The following is a 22067-nucleotide window of genomic DNA, read 5'->3' on the forward strand; positions in this document are numbered from 1 at the left end:
ATCTCTTTAGAATTCATATTCACTTCCAAAAATGCTAATTTTTTTATAACAGACAACAGAGCAATGTTATAGTCTTGAGTATAGTTGTTTCCTTTCATGGATAGTTTGATTGCAGCATAGATTTACTACATAAAAAGAAAAAATAACACAAGATTCAAAAATCAGAAGTAGGTTAAAGTGAAAAAAGCAGATTGGAATTTACTCTATACTCCTCTGCTTCTTTTCAAAATCTAAAGGCGAAGGCGTATATATATACGCTGCATAAACATATACTTTACTGTATGTATGTAATGGTTATGGACAGTCAGGCTTGTCTGCCCACAAGCACGCACAGAGTTTAAATGAAGTTTAACAGTAAACATTCCCCCGGCCTGTTTGACATTTGACCCGCATGAACTCGTTCTATTCCTCCTCTTTTCCTCAGCTGAAACAACAATCCTCACTGCGTTTGTTTGTGAGAATGAGAGTGTACAATGTGTTTCTGCATGTATTTATTCACTAAAACAAACTGATGGGAATATATTGATGTTTTGATAATTTTTCGAACTTTAGAGGTCAGAACATGGAAGGGAAACTATGTGTTTGTATGTGTACATGTTTGTTGGCTTAAAAAAACGTTTGGCTTCTAAAAGCAACTATGTTATTCATGTTTTTTTTCGAGACCTTTGATCTGACACCTAAATGGAAGAAAGACAAGAAGGGATCGGCTTGCACTGACAAATTGCCATCTCCCTTATTGAGGATGTTTTTTTTTCTTGCATCCTTATAAAACATATATTTTAAGATGTTGAAGTAAAGGTAAAATATTGGGACACTGGAATGCAGTGTGAGACGTCTGACATGCTTTCATTTGTGATATATTCCTCATCCAGTGGAAGCTGAGTGTACGCAGTTTTTCTCTGCTGCCCTTTTGCACAATAATACAATTTCATCTTTGAGCCACCACTGCTACAGGTCACTGAACAGTGTAACCAGGGAAAAGTAATGGAAAATGCTTTGCTCAAGGGCAGCATGGTGGTAGCCGCAAAGAGATAAAAACCTGCTGTATCGTTGTCTTTAATTAACTTAAAGACTCTAACCTCGATAATGTATTGAGTATTTCTCAATGTCAGAAGCTGCTGTCAGTTTTGCTTCAGGTTTGACTGACCATCTAGAAGTCACAAGCTCCTATTGTTTTGTAAAAAAAAACCCCCAATTAAAACATTTCACAGGGTAATACTGCTGTTTGAACGAGGACAATCCATTACTTTAAAGCAACTACAAGGACCTTTCGTTTTATAGTACATTGTTTATATTGCCCCAGTATAAAGGTATTGAGGTTGCAACCGGTGAATGATGTTGTATTTCTAATGTAGATTTTTTACAGTATAATATTGTAGAACTGATGAATCAGAATCAGAAATGGTTTATTGCCAAGTACATCAGCCGTAGTCGCTATATACTGTATGGGTTGATAAATTCAGCCTCCGCTGAACCACTCCATACACATTAACACTCTGACACACTTGTGCAGACTTTATAGTACATGGTGAGACTCAGCTGTTCAACTGGCCGTCCAGTAACTTCAGACTCTGTAAACTGAAAAGTAGTTTGGTGATGTAAAACCTCCAGCAGCCGTACTGTATTATATTTAACAGCTAAAACACTCAGGCAGCAGATACAGTAAAGTAAGTCATTTACGTCTCTGGTGTCTTAAAAATGTATTTAATGTGGCACACAAAATAAATCAAACTGTCAAAGAGCATATTGGCCACAGGCCGACTCAAACTATTGACAAAAGAGTCAATCTCCCTTGGTTGAAAGTTTGTTTGACCCGTCCACCTCCCCTCCCACCGACTACTCTGTCTCACTGTTCATAGTACGTCACTGGTTCTGAGTCTAGCATTCAAGTGGATGTGTTTAATATGTGTCCACCACCACAAATAATCCATATTAACTTTCCATTGGCATTGTTTCCGTGCTGCCAACTAGTCATTTTAACACATTACCTGCCACGTAATGTGCTGTTAAGAGGTTGTGGCCATTTCACGTATTTCTGTGAGATAAGGCTGCCCTGCAATGAGAGAGGAAAAACTGGAAATTACTTACATTATGCTGGTTGGTAAAAGACTCCGGTGAGGCCCAAGTTGCTTAGCTTTTCTGAGTAACATATGACAGAATCTACAGTTTGCTATGGGTTTGTTTTGGGATCAAAATAATGTTCAATGTAGTTTTTAGGAGAATATTTGGTTATGAACATTGCATTGACCTTCAAGTTGAATAATCCCTTCCAGCTGTCTCCATCACACTAGTTTCTAACTTTTTCCTCACAAACAGTTACAGTAGCTCTCTTAGAGAAACAACATATTCTCTGGGGGACCGGTGCAGGACATGGGACCAAGACTGAGGTCTAATCCACTGCGGCAGTTCTGACGTTGCTCTGACGTTAACGCTGTGTGTGTGTGTGTGTGTGTGTGTGTATGTGTGTCATTTCCTAAAGGTGAATTGATTTTGTGCACCCATGACCATTCCCCGAGCACTTACTGATCAGTTTCACTGGCTTATGTACGTGTCTGTGTGATAACCAATTGTTTCAAAGTCCAGCTCTGAATCAATTATGTTTAACTTAACAAAGTAAGGATTGCTGCTGTTCTTGGCAACAAGTTGAGGTGGAGGTATCCTCTGGGTGCATTTCTTTTCTTTTCAGTCCTTTTCCTCTTTTCACACTTTCAATTTTCTCTTTATTTCATTGCACAAGGGATAAGTTTATATTCAGGTCTTTCTGCCAGAAAGGGTTTATTTTAACCCAAGACATGATCTTTTCCTAAACCTAAGTGGTTTCTTGGCAGAAAGCCCTGAAGGCAAACTGTCATTTCAATTTTTCTCCCTTAAATTCTGCATAAATTGCAACCCCCCCCCCAGCATCAATTTCTCTCTTCATCTCCCCTCTCCAAACCAGCAATTCCTGCATGACCAGGATGCTCCACATCACCAGTTTTAGAGGCTCTATCAAAAATAATATTCCTACTCACAGGCATCACTGTGTGGTGAGAGTAGTTTAGTTTGGCCATATCGCCTTTTTACTTCCTCTCTTCATCTTTTTTGTATGATCTTGCTTTTGTTTTCTTTTGTTTCGTAGCCTCAATTTACCCTCCTGCTTCTTCCCCCAATTTCCTTTCTGGTTTCTCTCCAAGGAAACTGGAGTAACTCTCTTGTTGCTCTCTCCCATCCCCTCCTCTCCATCATGCCCTTGTGACTGATGCTGGAGTTCTGCCTGCAGCAGTAGATTGCATTTGTGCAGATGGCTAGGAACTCTCACTCTCTCTCTCTCTCTCTCTCATTAATACAGCTGGCTGGATGTAGGTGCCCCACTTACATATGGAAAATAGGGCAGCGACAGTGGTTGTGATTAAGTTGTGTGAATGCGTGTATGTGTGTCCTAAGGATGCTTGTTCTGCACATGTAAGGGATGGGTGAGCAAATGTGATCCTGGAAACTGGTGTGTGTGTAAGTCAAATCCTCCATGTTGAATATTTGTTCTCACAGGTTGAAGGATTAGATTCATGGTTAGGTATTGGGTTCGAGATTAAGGAAAGCAATAGCATTATTAGGTTTAGTGTGGCATAATGCAAAATTCAACCACTTAGCAGATTGGAAGAAATCATGGAAGAAAATGTGCAAAATATGTGCTGCATAATATTTTCAGTTACATAAAAGTGCACATAAAATCTATGTGCAATGACATACAATGACATTTATAACATAATATACTATAACTTTTTTGACATGCAATACTGTGACTTTTTCAACTATGACTTTTTAAGACTTTTTGGGCATACGATAAGACTTTTTTGACGCATAACTATTTTCAACATTGATTGTGCAATGAATGTTTTGGAAATACTATATTATGACTTTTTTCGACATACTATACTACAGTGGTGGGCCGTCAGGGCCAGCAAGGCCTTCTCTGCTGGCCTAGAGAGAATCACAAAGTTATAGCTATTTTATAATTTAATAATTTTTCATAAATACACAATACACAATATTTTTTTCCCGTTATCTTATTTTCTCATTGCACAGCTACTGTCTTCCTCAGTTGCTCCGTTTCCAGTGCAGCTTGTTTTAAGTAGAGCTTTTATCCAATCAGATTTCACCTATGTGTCTCTAGGTAAGAAGAGAGGCCCCAGGCCTGCAGACTCTCACGTGAATCCATTTGCAGTTTAAGTGAATGGGGACGATATTGTTGATTGTCATAGTCTTCAACCAATCAGATCTTTAGTTTGACATATTGGGCGTATTCTTTGACGTGTCAGAGCTTCTAGCTGGCCTAGCCATACGTGATTGGTCAGTGGGCTAGCGTGACATGTTGGGCGGTGACAATCCCAATATCTTCACACCAGTCTTGGACCAACAGGGCTGCAATAAAACCAAAGGATAGAAGGTGTCAAAGGATAGAAAAACACATCAATCAGACAGTAAATTAGTCTTTGGACATTATATGCATTTTCTGAGCTGCAAGTTAACTCCAGATAACAGAGCCTGTCCATAAACTATCAAATGACAACAAAAGTATGTCAAATGTATTGATCAGGAAAACAACAACACATCTTGACATTAATACAACTGCTGGTATTTCAAAAGTGGATAAGAAATTCCATTGCAACCTCACCACTGTCAACCAGACAAAAATGTCTTTATGAACAAACACTGTATGCAACACAGAGTTATTTACAATTTGAAACACGGTGTTATTAGCCTGAGAGGAAAACAATGGTTAAGCGTATTACTCTAACTCCATCCTCTGTGATTGCCTGTAAACCTCAATCCCACTTTGAACACACACATATACACACAACACGTAGCACAAGAGCTCACACAAATACCCAATTATTGAAGCATGAAGTAGACAGTCATAATGGATGAGTCTGTAATCAGTACGAGCCAACAAGTGAACACAAGCGCTAATGTTTCTGATTGGGTTGTGTCGGTATTACTTTGTGTAAGTGTGTGCTTTGATTGTGTCAAATGTTTTGTAACTTTCTCATCATATATTGAGCTGTGCAGAGCATGTTCCAAAGCAGGGTCAAAAATGCTAATATGCATCCTTGCTCAAGAAGAATCATACCTGTCCATTAAGTATTAAAGGCAATGGATATGACGGTGGTATCCATCTTCTCATCTCTCTGCCAGAAAGACATTTCTAGAGCATGGGTTATAAAGTTATAATGCATACCTACTCAGCTAATGAGCACATTGCTACTGTCTGGCGTCTTAATTTTAGCCGATTAAACTAAAAAAAGATAAATCCTCAGTCTGATGCATAAAGTACTCTTGTCTCCATCCTGCATTTAAAAAAAAGGTATCCTCTCTGACACACTAGTAAACCTGAGGCAACTAAAAATGGCCTCTCTCTAAGGAAAGCCTGTGTGACTCCAGTCTGACCCTGCTGCCCACTCTCTCCTCCTTCCCTGCTGCAGAGAACACAAGATTTAAGATGGTGGAGAGGCTAAATTCACTCCAGCTTGAGGCAATGACTACGTGTGTGTTTCTCAAGCTCTATTTTTTGCACATGCTCTACGACATCCACTTGAATGACTACACTTTTCCCCCGACACAATGTCTATATTTGTTTGTGTCTCACATACAAACACAAACAAAGGACCTCATGAAACCATCCTCATAGCAGGTTACAATACCATCACTTCCCATAATTACAAAAGCACAATCAATGGTGAGAAAATACCAACACAACCAATGGGAAGAACATCTGAAGGTGGAAGGAATCAAGAAAGAGGGATACCCGACATGAAGATTAGCAGCAGGTGTAGTGGAGGTCGTGTTGTCAGAAAACACATTCATAACATCTCATGTCCATGTCACACAGCCCTGTCGGGGTCGTGTGTGTGAGGTTATGGTAGTTCAGGCAATTGTATATTTGTCTGTCAGAAATATAATAGCCAATAATATCCTTTTTCTGCTCTTAGGATGTTGTCTGTCTGATTGGGGTCATTAATGGTTGAAAGTTCAAGGGCCTCTCATCTTTGTAGTCACTCACACTTTCTCAAAACACCCTTTGTCTGTTTCATACTGATATTGATTGATTGACTCCTCATTGATTGACTGTTGACTCCTCATTCACTACTCTTATCCGGCCCCCGCTAGTGATAACACAGCTGAGTGCATCACCGCCACTCAGCTGCCAGAGAAACAGTGGGGGAAAACAGTTTGCTCACTTTTATTGTTTTGGACGGTGTGCTTGACTGTCAGCAAACAGCTAAGGAACAACCAGGCCAAACACTGAATGAATCAACGCCGCTCAGCCACTGCCCAGCGGCCAGAGACACATTGGTGGATAACAGTTTACATAATACATTAAGTCGCGTGTTAAGCCGTGAAACAGAGCTGAGATGATGAAAAATGTCTGCAGCATCCACTCTGTGTTTATGTATCTGTTCACCTCAGGTTGTGGGAAGGTACGGTGGAGTGTGTAATGTCACAAACATGGCGCATTCCCGACTGCCCGTACATACCACTTGGCCTCGAACATGTCAATTCCTTCTAGGTGTGCAGGAGAGAAGGCTTATGATTATATGTTGCGATTAAAGTAAGGCGATGCAGAAAGAAGGTAAACATGCAGACGGACTACATCTACGAGCTGTCCTGAAGAGAGAGAGGGAGGATGGAGATATGAACTGCAGAGAGAACGCGATGGTTGACTAAATATTCTTGATTGAAAGAGATGTGCTACCAGATGGTGAGACAAGATGGAGACAGAGAAAAGGAAAGAAAGAGAGAAACTGAAAGAGATGAGGAAGAAAGGAAGGAGAAAATAAATGCAAGAGAGGCAGATATATTTTGTTATACAGAGGAAGTGTAGCAAGACACACAACTCACAAGGATATGGTTACAAAGAAAGTCTTTCAGAAACCCAGTATGGCAAACTAATGCAAAATCACCACAAGGAAAAGATCAAAAATGGCCAACACAACATGCAGTAATTATTGGGTACTTTATAAGTTGCTCTGCATTGAAGTCACAATAACTGCTGGAGGAAAGAGAGAAGAGAATAAAAGACCTTGAGAGGAAACATTTGTTCGTTAAGAGCAACATCAAGTGAACACCAACACTACTTGGAGTAATTCTAGATTTGATCCTTGCATCTATATGATCCACATCGGGAGTAGACTTAAGTAATTATGGTCATTAATCGTCGATTTATCTGTGAATTATGCCTTACTTATCTTACATTATGATACACTATATACAGTATTACAGATTTATTTCAATCAATGTGTTTTTTTAAAAGTGTACAAGGGTAATAATGAATTGCTCAGTGCAGAATCTTGGACAATGTGTACCCTGAAATTACACAATTTCACAGGATATCAATCTATTGATCAACATTTAAAGTTTGGATGTACTGCACAGTGTTTTTGTGCGTGTATCAGGCATGTGAAGGTTTATTTTTTTCCATCAGGATCTAAAGATGGAAGGTGTCAGATGCCGTATGGATTCTGAAGCCCTCAGAGACAAACCTGACTTGACTGGACTTGTGTTGAAAGCAGCTTTCAACACAAGCCCCCCCCCCCCCCCCCCCGGGTGTGGGGGGGGGGGGGGGGGGGGGGGTGTGTGTAGGTGTCAGCATGAGACAGGTGGTTATTTGGACGCATGTGTTTCTCTTTGTCTCTGTGGAGCTTCAGCCTTCATCTTGAAGCTGTCCCAGCAGGCGGGGTCTTCCTCTGTCAGAGGTGAGGCCGAGGCGATGAGGTCTCTGAATGACAGCAGCGTGAATGAGGTGGGAGGAGGAAGAGATGGACGAAGATGCTGACAGTAAGAGAGAAGAGTCTTTGATTAGTGAGATAGAGTAGAGTCTGTAATAGTGCTGCAATTAATGGTTCATTTCAGTTTTTTTAAGTGAATATTTTGTCATTGATCTATTCATTATTTAGACTGTAAAATGACTGAAAATGCTCCCACATCGCATATTCCTAGAGACCAATGTGTTATGTTTTAACACATGTTTTTTTTAATGAGGTTGAGAAATGTTGTACATCATTATTTGAGAAAAGTAAACCTACACGTTTGCCATTTTTATTCTATAAATAGTGTAAAACTTATTCAGATCAATTAAAGTTGTTGTTTATAACAGTCTATCCATCATCTGATTGATTCATCAAAATGAACAATTTTTATATTTATTTAATTATGCATCCTGAGAAAAATCCTTCTGAATGAGAGCAGCCTGTAAATGTTATGTGTTCTTACTGCATTGTCTGCTGGTCCGAGTGCTACAGCAACATGATGATCAGTATCCAGCAAGCTCTCCTGCAGACACACACATGTATCAGCACACGCATCAGCACATGCACATATACAGTATAGCCTGCATATTATGATAAAAAAACAACAACTCTACACTCATTCAAATACCACATGACATAGAATGCATATGTGCAACCTTATCAGACCCGCTCATACCGACATCCACACCGCATGCATCTACAACTATTGAATACATGCATGTGAATATCTAGTATCTGTTTGCATGATTTCTAAGGATGGTAAGCAAAGTTTCAGTCAGATAACTGCTGCGTTTAGAGGTCACACAGTCACAAGCACTAAGAGATTCCTTTGATACCAGGAAACATCAAGCACACATGAATTCACTGAAACATGTCAATGCTTAGCTTTAAGATGAATCCATTCCACTGCACGATTGATGCGGTCTACCCACCTTGCTTATGTAAAATGATTTAATTGAACAGAAAACATGCTTCATGTTATTGCAACTCACATTTCAAACAACACACACTATATATATATACCCAACCTACTGAGCCTTTAAAATGGTAAAAACATATTTTCTGTTTAGAATTTGTGTAAAGTCTATAACTTCTACTCCAAATGCAATTGCCTTTGTAGCTGGAAGAAATACACTTGGACATTAAAGGCCAAAAGCTGAGTGTGTATCCGTGGGAGTAACAGGTGGTGGTGAGTAGTGGGGGTTTAGTTGGAAAATGGAAGAGAGTAAGGGAACGTAGACAGAAGCTCAAAGAACAATGATAGGGAGAGAAACATCAGAAGGAACTGTATTTAAATGTGAAACTGTTGTAATTTTGCTGTTTCAGATTATGTTATAGTCTGCCTTCAATGTGTGCTTGTGTCTCCCTCAGTTCCTGTGTAAAGGCTGCAGGGGTGACATCACCTGAGGTCAGCAGGAAATAATAAATCTCATAGTTGCTCTCTGATCTAGCGAATCAGCCGACAGTGAGACAGAGAACACAAGGTCAACAGCACATTATGAAGCACATGCCTTTGTGTAATTACACTTCACAGGATTAAGCATCTAATGTAAGAGATTGTATTTTGCAACCCCCCAGTGGAACACACACACACATACACACACACACACACACCTACCTCGCTGGACCGGCTAAGTAAACAAAGCAAAGAGAAACTCTGGCTGAGTTGCTCATCCTTTAACCAGAAGGTTGGCGGCCCTTGAGCCAGACAATGAATCCCAAGTAGCTCTGCGGGTGCGGACATCAAATACCCTGAATGTGTATGATGAGTGTAATAAGGTTTAGTCCAAAGCCAAAGGGAACGTCTTCACATGCTTTGTTTTGTCCTAAACAACAGCTCAAACTCGAAGACGCACAATTTACATTTATATCAAACACAGATAAGCAGGAAATGCTCAAATATTAGGATTATGGTACCAGCATATGTTTGGCTTTTTTTGCTTGATAAGTGACTCAAACAATTCTTTGTTTGTCAAAATGGTTGCAGAGTAATAAATGTACGAACTGTTTGAGCTAAATTAGCTAATTTGGCCTTATTTATGCATGTAGGTATTAACATGGATCTGTTACGATGCTGATGATGTACTTGACGGCCATTCGAACCAAAAGTCATACTAAACAAATATGGAATAAACCAGCTGTAAAGGACAAAGTGCACATTTATAACACAATATTAACATCCACTTCTCTCTCTCTCTATGCTTCACTGATTCTCTCTTCGACTTGCAACTCTTCATACTTCGTACTTCACTTTGCCCTACAGTCTATAGTTAAAGAGCGGACATGTGCATGCCCTGCAATCTACAGAAGTGAGCTTTTAGTCCCCGGTGTGAAAACATGGACACTAAAACAGCATTAAGCCTCCGTGACCTCTAGAGAGATGGAGAAAGGAGAGGAGACGTAACATCTGGCTTTTTAAACCAGTGGTAACCTTTTAGCAGTCACTTGTTAATCCACCTGCCACTGGGCATGGAGAAAAGAGGAAGAGGAGGGGAGGGGGAATAGAGAGGAAAAATACATCGGGGGGAGAGAGGAGAGGGGGAACAGTAAAATAAAGAGAGAAGGTAAGGGAAGGGAGGAAATAAAGGAGACAACATCAAGGGAAATGCAAAGAGGATGAGGAATGAAGGTGAGAAGAAGAAGAGCAGATAAGAGGAAATAAAATGGGAAATAAATGACAACAGATGATTTTTCTATTGTGTCCCCTTTACTCGTCACACCCGTCTTCGAACAGACTTACTTCAAATACCCAGTCGTCTTCTTCTTCCTCGTCCAGATGCATCTTGGTCTGGCGCAGTGCATGTTTGTGTGTGAGCGGTTCAGATGACAGGTGGAACTCCACCCTCTGCAGGTTGAAGCCCAGACCCGTGCCGATGGCTTTGATGAAGCTCTCCTTCAAGGCCTTGGTGGAAAAGGAAGGAAACTCAATCAGGTACATGCAGAGAATGATCACCAGCACATAAGGAAAAATACATTTGTATGCCTGACAAGGCAGAGATGGTCCGTCTGGTGTGCTTCTTTGTGTGTGTGTGTGTGTGTGTGTGTGTGTGTGTGTGTGTGTGTGTGTGTGATATATTTTGACTCAGTAGCACAATAACTTCAAATCACAACAGATGGGAATCTATGCAAAAGAGTGACTGTGTGTTTGTGTGTGTCCAGCCAAAACCAACCCTGCCCGGTAGCCAATGAGCCACAATAACAGTATTACAAGGCTAATCGCTATGGCAACCGTCGAACTCTGCCATTAGTCAACAGCGTGGTGATGATATCAGAGCCTGACGTCTCTGTGCCACCCTCTTAATCTCACCACATCTTTATACTTAGCACCACCGTTGTGCTGTTGCTGTCCATCTGTGTGTGTGTCAAAAACTGAGAAAGGGGAAAGAAAGGAAGAAAGGAAGGACCATTGTGTGAGACTGTGAGGATGAAATGTAGAGATAGAGAAGGACAAAATGTGAGAAAAGGAGAAAAATGAGGAGGCACATTCACACATGTATGAGTTCACACATGTATGTGCAAATGTGTCTCAAAGGATATTGTCAATGTCATTTCTTTCTATGTTCCACACACACACACACACACACACACACACACACACACACACACACACACACACACACACAGTGACAACAGGGTAGTACGGTTGCCGTGGTTACCCAGTGGCGGTAGAACGCGGCAAGCTGCTGGTGCTCCAAGCCGCCCGATTGGATGACGCTCCACTCGTACGCGGTAAAATGACGAGTCATGATGCGGAAAAACTCTGGCACGGAGCTGCTACCTGGAGGGGAAAAAGGAGGGAAGGAAGGAAGGAGGGAGAAAGGGAGGAAAAAAAGTGTGAGGGCCACAGAAAGGGAAGAGGAGAGAGAGGAAGAAGGATGGAAACACAGACAGAAGGGACAGACAAAGAAGGCAGGGTTATTCAAACATACTCAGGTTTTGAGATTAGTGTGGACTGTTTCCTCTCTCTGAAATATGTCTGAACATAAGTGATTTTACTGACACACACACACACACACACACACACACACACACACACAGCCTTGGCCTAGACCTTTTACATACACAAGGCAACAGTGGCCTCTTGTGGTCAAGTTGGAAAATACAAAAGCATTTCCATTTCTGCCTAGCTTTTAAGACATCAGCTGATCTTAATACAGATTTGTCTGCACTTATAAATGATATCAGCGGCCTGCTATGTTAATATCGGTTATCATACAGGGTCTTTTTTTGGTTGCTATTGTTTTTATTTGTCCTCGCTTGTATAAGATGCGAGTATGGAGCAGGCAGACAGGGGAAGCAGTCGGCGTTTAGTGGGCTCGAAAGAGTAGGATTTTCCGGCGACTGCTCAGCAAAGGATCCGAATGAACCTTTGTAGATCATAAAGCAGGAAACCTTCACTGGACTACTACAAGGAAGACCCAGCAGCTAAACAGACTGTGGTGAGATAGCGTGTCTTCTATGGATTTCGGAACAGCAGCATCTCGCCACGCTTCCACCCGTTATTGATTTTGTTTTGGGTTGAATTAAGGAACGTTGGGACTGATGGGACACAGGGTTTCAGTTATAGTTTGTGAATGTTTAGTTGTTTAATGTGCCGGAGTACAGCGGGAGCCTCACAGCTTTTTTGTTCGCTGCAACTTATGCCGAATTGAATCTGATTTACAATAATATATAGTGTTATATGCAACTAACTGTGTGGTTTCATTTATATCTGATATAATCTGTCATGTTAGTGAGGAATAGAGATTGTATTAGAGTCGTCATATACAGATACACATACATTAAATGTAACTTCTGCATTTAACCCATCTCTAGCTTATTGGGAGCAGTGAGACAATCATGACAATCATTCATTGTCTTTTGTTTTTTTCTCTTCAGATATCAATGTATGTGCACATATCTGTTGATATTGTTAATGCTGCTTAAACTGTTACCCTCAGCATTTACCTGGCATGGTGGTCTTCATGATATCCACCCCCACCTGCACCCCCTGCTCTGCAGCAAGCACCGCATAGTCCCCCTGGTGGGACACGTTGAAACTCCAGGCCGGGGGTTCAGGACCTGAATCTGGACTGACCTGGATGCCAACAACAGCAAGACAGTATTCAAATTCTGGATATTTTCAATCATGACAAAAAACACGTCAATCAGAGAACTACTTTAACATCTTCTAAAAGCTTTTAAAGCGGGGGGAAAGAAAACAATTACCAGTGCCCAAGTTACATCTAAAGTAATTATATTCATACTGTGCAGCATGTAATAATGTGCACACATCCACCTGAGCAAAGTGTCTGTTCTGGTGACTCATCATCTAAAATACTATGAGAGTCTTATTCCGCTAGTTTAGGGGGCAAGCTAGTTAAACACATGCTGTGCATCCGAACTTTGTTCAAACCCACAGAACTTTATTTCTTATTCTTTATGGAGACACTTCAGATAAAAATAATAATGGTATGAACCTTCAGTGGTGCTGCCAGGTAAGGTTTCCCTCTGGGGGATCGCTCCAGTCTGATCTCTGACCAGGGGATCCCCATCCTCTCATACACACATTTCCTCAGCAACAACCTGCCAGCCTGACGAGGTAACACAGGGCCACACAGCGAGTAAACAGGGATAAATAGATTTGACAAGTGGGAAGGGATCCAAGTTGGTTGCAAAAACAAACGTTTTTACAGTCAGACTCACCATGGCTGACTTGGCATCCTTAGCAAACACAAACTGTCCGATTCTGTCTTTCTCCTCCCGCTGAATGCAACGAGCAGCAAACAGCCAGTCAGACCTAGTCGGTGTCCACGACCCGCAGCGAAAAGCCCAGCGAACAGAGCCCATCTCCTCACCTCCGTCTGGTCATCTGGACTCTTCCACAACTAGTTGTTAGTGAGCTAACGTTAGCATAGCGCGTTAGCACGTAAGGTTTGACTGACAACAACACTCTGTGAACGTTACATCTGATGCTTTACTACTTGCACAGTGGTGCCCCGTGTGCAGTGCATAACTGGGGACAACTATTAAAACTACTAACGTCACACGTTTTGTGTCTGACAGCGGTGAACATGCCGAGCAACCCGGAACAGCCGAGGCGAGATATCTATGTCGTCATAAGTGGGCGCGGTGAAGAATTGACCAATAGGATCGATCGAAACGGTACACAACTAACGACACCTTCGGGTGCTCTCGGGAATGTTGTAAAAACGAAAGAAACGTGTTGTGGTATCAATGAATATGACAGCTTTTGATACCAAAGAGAGATATGGGATAATCTGAAGCATATTGACTGTAAAGCTGGTGTATCTCAATCTTCCTACTTAAAAAACACCTCTCAGCTAGGGCTGATCCTTGAAAATCAATTAAATATCTATTCTGCAACATAATTGTGAAAATAACGCTGTGCTGCATAAAAAAAAAAGGAAAAAAGGCTTTTAATGCAAGGTTTTATTTTGCCTTTCCAAATTTTTCTGTCCAATTTCCACTTATACCGTCCTATTTACTGATTCAATATTAGGAAATTAAATTTGCAAATCGTACCTGAAAGCACCATTAAATTGTACCTCCACGATGTTGTTTTGATTGCGGTACATCTGTGTGTAAGGTGAGTTGTCTTCACAATATATGAAAGATAATGTTTAATTGGAGGTGGTGGTTGGACCGGCAACACACACGATTTCGTTACATTTCTGTTAATGATGATGAAACTCGTTTGGTTCGAAGACCACAGTCTCATAGCCTACCGTTCCTAAAAAAAACAACGTTATTTTTAACTCGAAATATATTGGAGATACAAGAGGGCATAACCTGAAACACATACTGCTTGTATGTATTCTGTCTACGCGTAGACTAACAGAAGAAACGCACATCTCAAATATACTTACAATAAACCTCCCAAGGCTACACTTGTGATTTTAATATGTTAGTAACGTAAGCCTATGTGGTCGATATTGTCTGCTTATAGTAGCCTAATATAATGTGTAAACATCGCATAACAATGTGTGTTAATGTGTTGCAGAAAAAATTTAAACATCAGCAGTATTTCATTGGCGACAATGAAATACTGCATTTCTTCATATTGACAGGTAATCAGTCAATGAAAGAGGCCTTACTAAAAATGTAACATGATACAATATCTTAAAAGATTATTCCCTTACGATTTATTAAAAAATACCTTTTATGGTCTTTCCAATTCAAGAGACAAATAACAAACATGTCTGCATTTTTCATCAAAAGAAAGCGAGAGAATAACTTATTGCACTTAATATTTATGCTGTAGTATATTACGCCCTTGTATTTCATATTGTAATCCTATTTCTTTAATATCTTGAGAGGTCTTTTTTTATTCAAAAATATGAACTACTCTCTGATTTGCATACAGGAAGACTGCAGAGTCCTTTCAGCCTGTGATGCTTCTCTACCTGCGTACAATCAACTGGCAGCAGTGCAGATCAGGGAATACAGGTGGAACACGCTGCAAGTCTTAATATTCTGTGGAATTAGCTATACATCAAATCAGGGCCTCATCAAGGCAAACGTGAACCCTCCACTGGGAAAAAAAGAAGACTTTTGATGATTTAATCCTTCAGCCAACCAGTTGTGACCTCTGCAACTTCACACACTTCTCTCTCACATGCCATTACACAGAGCCAGTATCTAGTGTAACAGCTGGGATCAGTCTCCCAGGTGGAGAACTTCACAGGGAATACTGAAGCCACTGAGGGATTCCTCCATATTGAAAACCACTGTGATTTTGAAGGAAAGCTACACTCCTAGACATGGACTAACCTTTACAAATAACATCCCCCCTTTACTCTGACCTGTGATCTATCATTCTTTGTACACCTGTTTCCATTCACCCTTCCTTTTCTAACTCATTTTCTTCTTCATCTATTGCTCCCTCCATACCTACACCGCTCTCTTCCCCTTGTCTTCTTGCTTCCCTCCCCTAGTTGTCTCTCCTTGTCTCTTTTTCTCTCTCTGTCTCTGGGGTTTCTGTCCCCTTTCTTGCTGCCAAGCTGGATTTCCTGCAGGTGAAGCATCTAAAGAGGAAGAGGAAGAGCAACTACAGTGTGAGAGAAACACAGACACTCATCAGGGAAATCCACAAGAGGACGGACGTGTTGTTCTCCAGACAGCAGGTATAGATTTCTTCTTCTCTTCTCTTGGACAGATCAACCGCAGCACAAACCAATTATCACTTATACAGTAGCAACTTCTTTTAAGTCGTTTGTAACCTCTTGTTAAATATGTGAAAATAGCTTTCAAACCAGTTGTTTAATGTCATTTATATAATTACTGACAAAAAACTTTGTCTTTGACACAATTAACTGACATGCTCATCCAAAAAGCAAGCCACAACTCAGATATACAATTATGAGTCAGATAAAGAGTAAACCTAGACCAACCAACCGGGTCCCGTATACAGTAGGTCAGCTGCTACGTAAAATGAGTGCAGTGCAGAAAGGCCGAAATATATTTGAAATGATTTAGAAGTATTTCTGTTATCACCACCAGAGAGCACTGACACATTTTATTTTTCCTAACCAATTTACGGGATCCTTGTCAAAAATGTTTTCTTTATGTATTTGTGGAAAGAAATGTCAAATATCTAGAATGATAAAAGGATAAAATCATCCCCTGGCTGTACTATAGTGGAGCATTTTGTTTTACAGACGTGTCAGCCTTTTTTTTTTGTAAAACTGACAGCTCTGTTATTTTGACAGGAACTTCACAAAAGCCATGTTACAATTGTTAGAATACAATTGTTGTCTGTTTTGCGTCTCTTCTCTTTGCGTGTGAACAGAACACAGCCATTAATGAGTTGAAGAGACAGGCATGGGAGGAAGTGGCTCAAGGTGTTAATTCCCTGGGGGAGGGAGAGCTACGCACTGCTGCTGAGGTGCGTTTATTTCTATGTTTGAATGTGTATACATGTATACAGTACAGTATATAACCTATTAAACACCAGGACCTTTCCTTCCTAATCTCCTGTTCAGGTGAAGCGTCGATACCTGGACTGGCGTTCACTGGTGAAGAGAAAACAGCTTCGGGCTGAGCTCTCTCTCTCCTCCTCCTCCTCCTCCTCTGTGGCCCTGAAGACTGAGTACAATCAGTTCTCCCCTGAGCACGAGGCAGCTTCTCTGGGATCTGGGTGTGACCAGCTGCTTGACCTCTCATGCCTCTCGAAGGACTGTCACTGTGACTGGCCGGAGCTGGCATCTCTCGGGGAACCGAATGGGCAGGCCATGATGGCACCGCTGGGTGTGAAGATGGAGGACGATGTCAGTGTATACCGAGTAAGAAAAAAAACTCAGTCGTGCCTGTGCGTGTACGATAACTATAGATTAGATATTCTAATTAAACCTTAGAGTCCATTAATTCAATTAGCATGTAAATGAGGACAAAATGATTTCCTCAAACACCTTCATGCTTTTTGATAGAGAGCTCACATTAACAGTGTTCATGTTAAGACAAGTTGCATATTGAGTGTGATAGAGAATTTGAGATGCAAGTAGTTTTTAATGTGTTCATTAGCTTAATTAATATCCTTATTAGCAGAGGTAGTTATGTTAAACACGGCACAGTGATGATGCCAGCACATTCTGTAGTTCAAGTGGCTCTCGTTAAGCCGTCTTTTTGATTGGGCTCATGTAGGTCCACAAGGTAAAGATCAAATTAAATTAAGGGATGTGTTAATTAATTGAGATTTATTCGAACATGACATGTAAATGTTACTTTCTTTTGCAATTGCATTTAGATGTGTTCACAGATATAATCATCATCTGTTCAAGCTGTGGTATTACAATCATCCACAATCATTCTCTAAAAAATGTCCCGCTCTGTCTCTTAACAGCGTAATTAACCTATATCCAGTCTGTTAAAATTCCTCATAATATCAGCCAGACAATCTGCAGTAGTAAAAGGGGTAATAGTGTTGAGTCTCATCTGTATTCAGTGACATTCATTTAAAAACTGCCAAACATTCTTTATACAGAAAAAGGAAATCAAAGCAGCAGAAGCATAGACTCTTGATTTTTTTGTCTCTGTGGGTCAAATTCCAAAGAAAACTTGCAAATCATGTGTGAAACTAGTGGAGTGCCCCTTTAAGAATCTCCCTCTCTCCTTCTAGCTGGATGGTGATGGCGAAATGGGAGATGGGGAATTAGATGAAGATGATATTCCCTCCCTCCTCAGTGACATTGAGTCTCATGGTGAGGGACATGTTGGTGATGTTTACTCCCACAACGACTTGGACATGCTCAGCTCCTCAAAGGCTCCGACCTCGACTACCAACAGAGGCCTTCCACTCGCGGGTGGCCTGATGGGGACGGCGGCCCATGCTCTAGGTGGACTAACCAATCATGAAAACATGGGGTCGGGGTTTCTGGTTGCTGTTGAGAAACAGCGATTGGAGCTGGAAAAACATCGCCTGGTTGTGGAAACTGAACGCCTGGCAGTGGAGAAAGAGCGACTGGTGGTGGAGAAGGAGCGGCTTCGTCAGATGGAGGTAGAGAGGGAAAGGCTGCAGCTGGAGAGAGAGAGGTTACAGGTGGAAAGGGAAAGGCTGAGGCTTCTGCTCATCAGCCAATCAGAGCAGGTCGACTCCTCCTTTTACCTGCCGCCACAGCAAGGCCCGCCTTCATCCTCCACGTCTTCTTTATCTTCCACTCATGATGGACAGAGGGAGAGAGATAGGAAAAGTAAAGCCGCCTGGAAGCCAATGGTGGATCTGGAGACAGAAAGGATAAAACTAGAGAAGGAGAGACTACAGCTGGAGAAAGAGAGGCTGCAGTTTTTTAAATTTGAGGCAGGCAGACTGCAGATTGAGAGAGAACGCCTCCAAGTGGAGAAAGAGAGAATGCAGCTGCACAAAGATCATCAGAGCCACTGAGAGAGAGGGAGAGGGGGAGATTAGATTTTTTACCAGATTCAGGGGTACGTCTAATACTGAAAACAACCCAGAATGTGAATTGCACGAGCAGCTGTTCCTTTATCAAGTTCCTCACACACACATCCTTAAAAATGGTGTGAGGCACTTAAATGATCATTCCTGACTTGAAATCTGGCCAAGGAGAAGACTGAGAGAGAGGGCTGGCATATTTATGACCAACATGATAAAGCAGTGCCTTATGATGCCTTCATAAAATGGGTGCTAGGACAGAAAAGATGCCATGATGATAAAATCTAGGATTTGTTTGGCTGGTTAGCCTTGAACATATTTGGTTTATGAAATGTTTAGCACCTCATCCAAATACACTAATGCACAAAACGTGCAGTATTAAACATGAAATGCTGGGATATCAATGCAAAGCATCCTTACCTTTGTGGTTTTATAATGTTCTATATGAAAGAATGGAATCATGGAGTCTTACTCTGCATTCATGCACCAAATCCGTGCCAATTTTTTCTACTGCATGGGTTTTTGTTTGTATAAGTCAGCTTCAAACATTCAAAAACAAAAGCACAGTATTGTTACTTGTACAGAGAGATTTTTATGGTATTTATGTTTTGCTGTCAAGTGCTTGTGTTAAAAATGTGTGACTCATTGGCTCCATTCGGCAGAACCGGAGTTTGCCGCCTGCACAGGGGTTACTAATAACATTTGCAATGACTGTTCAGTCATGACAGTGTGAAAGTGTGACACAATACCCAACCCAATCTCATGGGAATGTGTATACAACATTTCTGCACGTCACTAGTACGCATTTTGTCTTTTTGCATGTCATTTATGCAGCACTTTTCGTGTGGCATTTATACACTATAAGGTTCATTTTGTGAAACGGCTTTCCATGTGTCTCACTTAGGTTTAAGAAAACGCTCAGCTTGTTGGGCTGAAAAAAAACTACATCTACCAAGTACAATACGTACGTAAACAATCGTTGTTTAGCGGATACATTGACTTTGCAGTCAGTACAGACTACATGGCGAACGAATGACACGCAGAAACACATAAAGGCGTTCTTATTGCACACTACATGATCGAACACGACTAATTGTCGAGTCATTCATACGGCATTTGGTGAGAGCAGGCTGCAATACCAGGACCCTGAAACTGAAGCATCTTGAATGGAATCCAGCCATCATTAATTTGATTATTATTTACACCCGTTACTCTTCCTTTTGTGACATGCCAGAATGTCTGCTGTGAAAAAAAGGTCTATTAAGATGTACTGTTTTTGTCATTAAGATTTGCGGACTTGGAGAAGAACCTGAACATCTGCGATGGGCAGGTACTGGAAGTTATGGTGTGCATGCTAGAAAAATGTATATGATATTTTCTTTTTGAATGCTGTGTTTTCTCCAGTTTTGTTGTGCTACGAATATACTGTGAAGTGTTACTGGCTGCTGGAAACTATATTTTGCTAGTGTGTACTGAAGGTACTGTTGTCCAACACATCAAACCCACTATCCCATTTGGTTTTGTAAAGAATAACCCCTTTTTAATGTTTGTCTGTTCAAGCAACTTGATATCAGCCCTTTTTATTATTTTCTTCAAATATATGTACTTATAATGTTTTTTTTATGATTTCTTACTAAGTCCATGTGCCTCTGTGTTGATAAATTATTTCATATTTTTTTGCTGAGGAAAAGAAATGTGACCTCCAGACAAAATCTGTAATAATCAGAGTTTAATAAAATCTGTGTTACCCATTCAAGCCCCAAAGTACTGCTTTTGAAAGCCAGCCTCTGTGGTCTCGCTCTTGCCTTGATGTACTCTGCATTGCCTTTGAAGAATAATGGTAAAAGAGAATGAGAAGATAATTAGAAAAGAAACATTTGTCTCCTCTGTATTTATGCTCCTCAGGAAGCCAATTGGGGGATCCTTGGATCAATGCAGGCTAATAAGGAGAGACAAGCGTTTGAAATCACTTTGAGAGCACTGATGTGCTTCACAAACCCTGCATCTCTAAAGAGTCAACTTTTTGGAGGATTTTGGTACAATGATGTAAACCAGTGACACTTGTTCATTTTTTTTTTTTGCATTTCACATTTAAATTGTTTATAGTATTTGTGTCATAGTGGTATGAAACCACTTTACTGCAGAAGGAAGGCATACAATTAGAATTGAACAGAGACAATAACGCTGGTAAGAAAGCTCTTTTAAACTCTTAAATCACCTGTGCTTCTACAGATCCTTATACGAACATGCACGCTTACACACACACATGGCGTAACTCAAAGCGTAACTGACTGCTGTGTGGACTGCTGTGTGGTGAGACATGGCAGCAAATGCCAGGTGGAGAATAAAATACCACAATATTTCTTTTTAATACTTTGGGACTGTTTTTTTTTTTTTAAACTAATACTTAAATCTTCTTTTATTATGTCCTACCTTAAATATTACGGTAATTCAGTCAAATTAGGAAACTCAAATCAGGCTGTACAATATTACAGTTCAGAGCTTTACATCTAAAATGAAAGAAAAACATCAAGGATTCTCAGCAGAGCAGAGAAAGCTGTAAGAATATACTGAAACATTGTCCACCGACTGAGATGCCCTCAAGGTCCTCTGGCTCACTGTTCCACTGGTGACCAAGATAAGAACTAAAAAGCTGCTCATAGCATACAGATCTCTTGCTACAGATAAAAGGTCTCTGCCCATGGATTATGAGCATGTCTGACATTCAGTATACCCAGGTGGTTTGAGATTTTAAAAAGAGTTTATGTCGACCTTAGAGATGATCTTATGGTCGCAGACTTGCTGCAGAATTATGAACAATTTTCATTTCACTGTGGTTTTTCTTTAACTGTAGATTGGTGGGAAATACAGTTATGCTACTAAATAATCCCTTTGCTGTATCATTTTGTTTCAAGTTAAAATGCTCTACGTGTGACAGTTAAAGGAAACAATGTGCTAAGGCTCTCTACTTAAACATGTTTACATGCTTTAATGTTCAAAAAACACTTTATTTTTCTCATTCTGTGTTATTAAACAATTTTTGGTGAACTTTGTGGAGTTTGAGATTGGTGTGAAGTTATTCAAAACTGGAAAGCGAAGCTGTTTAAAAGAATGACATTATAATGGCACAGGCTACACAATTTTAAATTGTTTCTAAAATGTTAGTTGGAACAAAAAGAGCATGAAGGTTCGAGGTTGACTTTGTACAGCATGTTCAGTTTCAGCCACTCTAAATTAGGCAATGTTAGCTGTATATTCTGACACAGAGTGGAGGGGCAAGATATATTTAAGGCTTTCAGATTAATCCACAACCCAAATGTTGTTATCGTGTAATGTAAGGTAATGTTGTTGCGACCATTGGGCATTGGATTTAAGAAGCTGTGACCCGTTTCAAA

The 22067-nt window shown here is 40.6% G+C and overlaps 2 protein-coding genes across 3 annotated transcripts; one reads left to right on the forward strand and one right to left on the reverse strand.

The window, feature by feature from the left end:
- Window positions 1-4298: 4298 nt before the first annotated feature.
- On the reverse strand, window positions 4299-13871 carry aasdhppt (aminoadipate-semialdehyde dehydrogenase-phosphopantetheinyl transferase). Of its 2 annotated transcripts, XM_031861242.1 has the most exons (7): window positions 13470-13871; window positions 13244-13357; window positions 12732-12861; window positions 11441-11562; window positions 10525-10686; window positions 8248-8307; window positions 7567-7806 (listed from the first exon to the last, which is right to left on the reverse strand). In XM_031861242.1, the coding sequence occupies exons 1-7, from the start codon at window positions 13611-13613 to the stop codon at window positions 7639-7641; spliced, it is 900 nt and encodes a 299-aa protein (XP_031717102.1). In that variant the 5' UTR covers window positions 13614-13871; the 3' UTR covers window positions 7567-7638. The 2 variants fall into 2 exon arrangements, with proteins under 2 accessions (XP_031717103.1, XP_031717102.1); XM_031861243.1 differs by lacking the exons at window positions 7567-7806; window positions 8248-8307 and adding an exon at window positions 4299-4398.
- Window positions 13838-21828, forward strand: msantd4 (Myb/SANT-like DNA-binding domain containing 4 with coiled-coils). Its single transcript, XM_031860967.1, has 5 exons — window positions 13838-13969; window positions 15722-15910; window positions 16576-16671; window positions 16769-17068; window positions 17902-21828. The coding sequence occupies exons 1-5, from the start codon at window positions 13838-13840 to the stop codon at window positions 18661-18663; spliced, it is 1479 nt and encodes a 492-aa protein (XP_031716827.1). The 3' UTR covers window positions 18664-21828.
- Window positions 21829-22067: the final 239 nt, after the last annotated feature.

The sequence above is a fragment of the Anarrhichthys ocellatus genome, unplaced genomic scaffold, assembly GCF_004355925.1.
Source record: "Anarrhichthys ocellatus isolate YVR2014 unplaced genomic scaffold, GSC_Weel_1.0 scaffold24, whole genome shotgun sequence".
NCBI classification, from domain to species: Eukaryota; Metazoa; Chordata; class Actinopteri; order Perciformes; family Anarhichadidae; genus Anarrhichthys; species Anarrhichthys ocellatus.

Excerpts from the sequence above, each read along its gene's own strand:
- msantd4 (XM_031860967.1), top strand. The coding sequence starts at position 13,838 with ATGCCGAGCAACCCGGAACAGCCGAGGCGAGATATCTATGTCGTCATA. Across the intron at positions 13,970-15,721 it reads CGGGTGCTCTCGGGAATGTT|TTGTCTCTCCTTGTCTCTTT; the intron begins GTAAAAACGAAA and ends TCCCTCCCCTAG. Across the intron at positions 16,672-16,768 it reads AGCTACGCACTGCTGCTGAG|GTGAAGCGTCGATACCTGGA; the intron begins GTGCGTTTATTT and ends TCTCCTGTTCAG.
- aasdhppt (XM_031861242.1), bottom strand. The coding sequence starts at position 13,613 with ATGGGCTCTGTTCGCTGGGCTTTTCGCTGCGGGTCGTGGACACCGACT. Across the intron at positions 11,563-12,731 it reads CATGAAGACCACCATGCCAG|GTAGCAGCTCCGTGCCAGAG; the intron begins GTAAATGCTGAG and ends TTTCCCCTCCAG. Across the intron at positions 10,687-11,440 it reads CCGCGTTCTACCGCCACTGG|GCCTTGAAGGAGAGCTTCAT; the intron begins GTAACCACGGCA and ends TTTTCCACCAAG.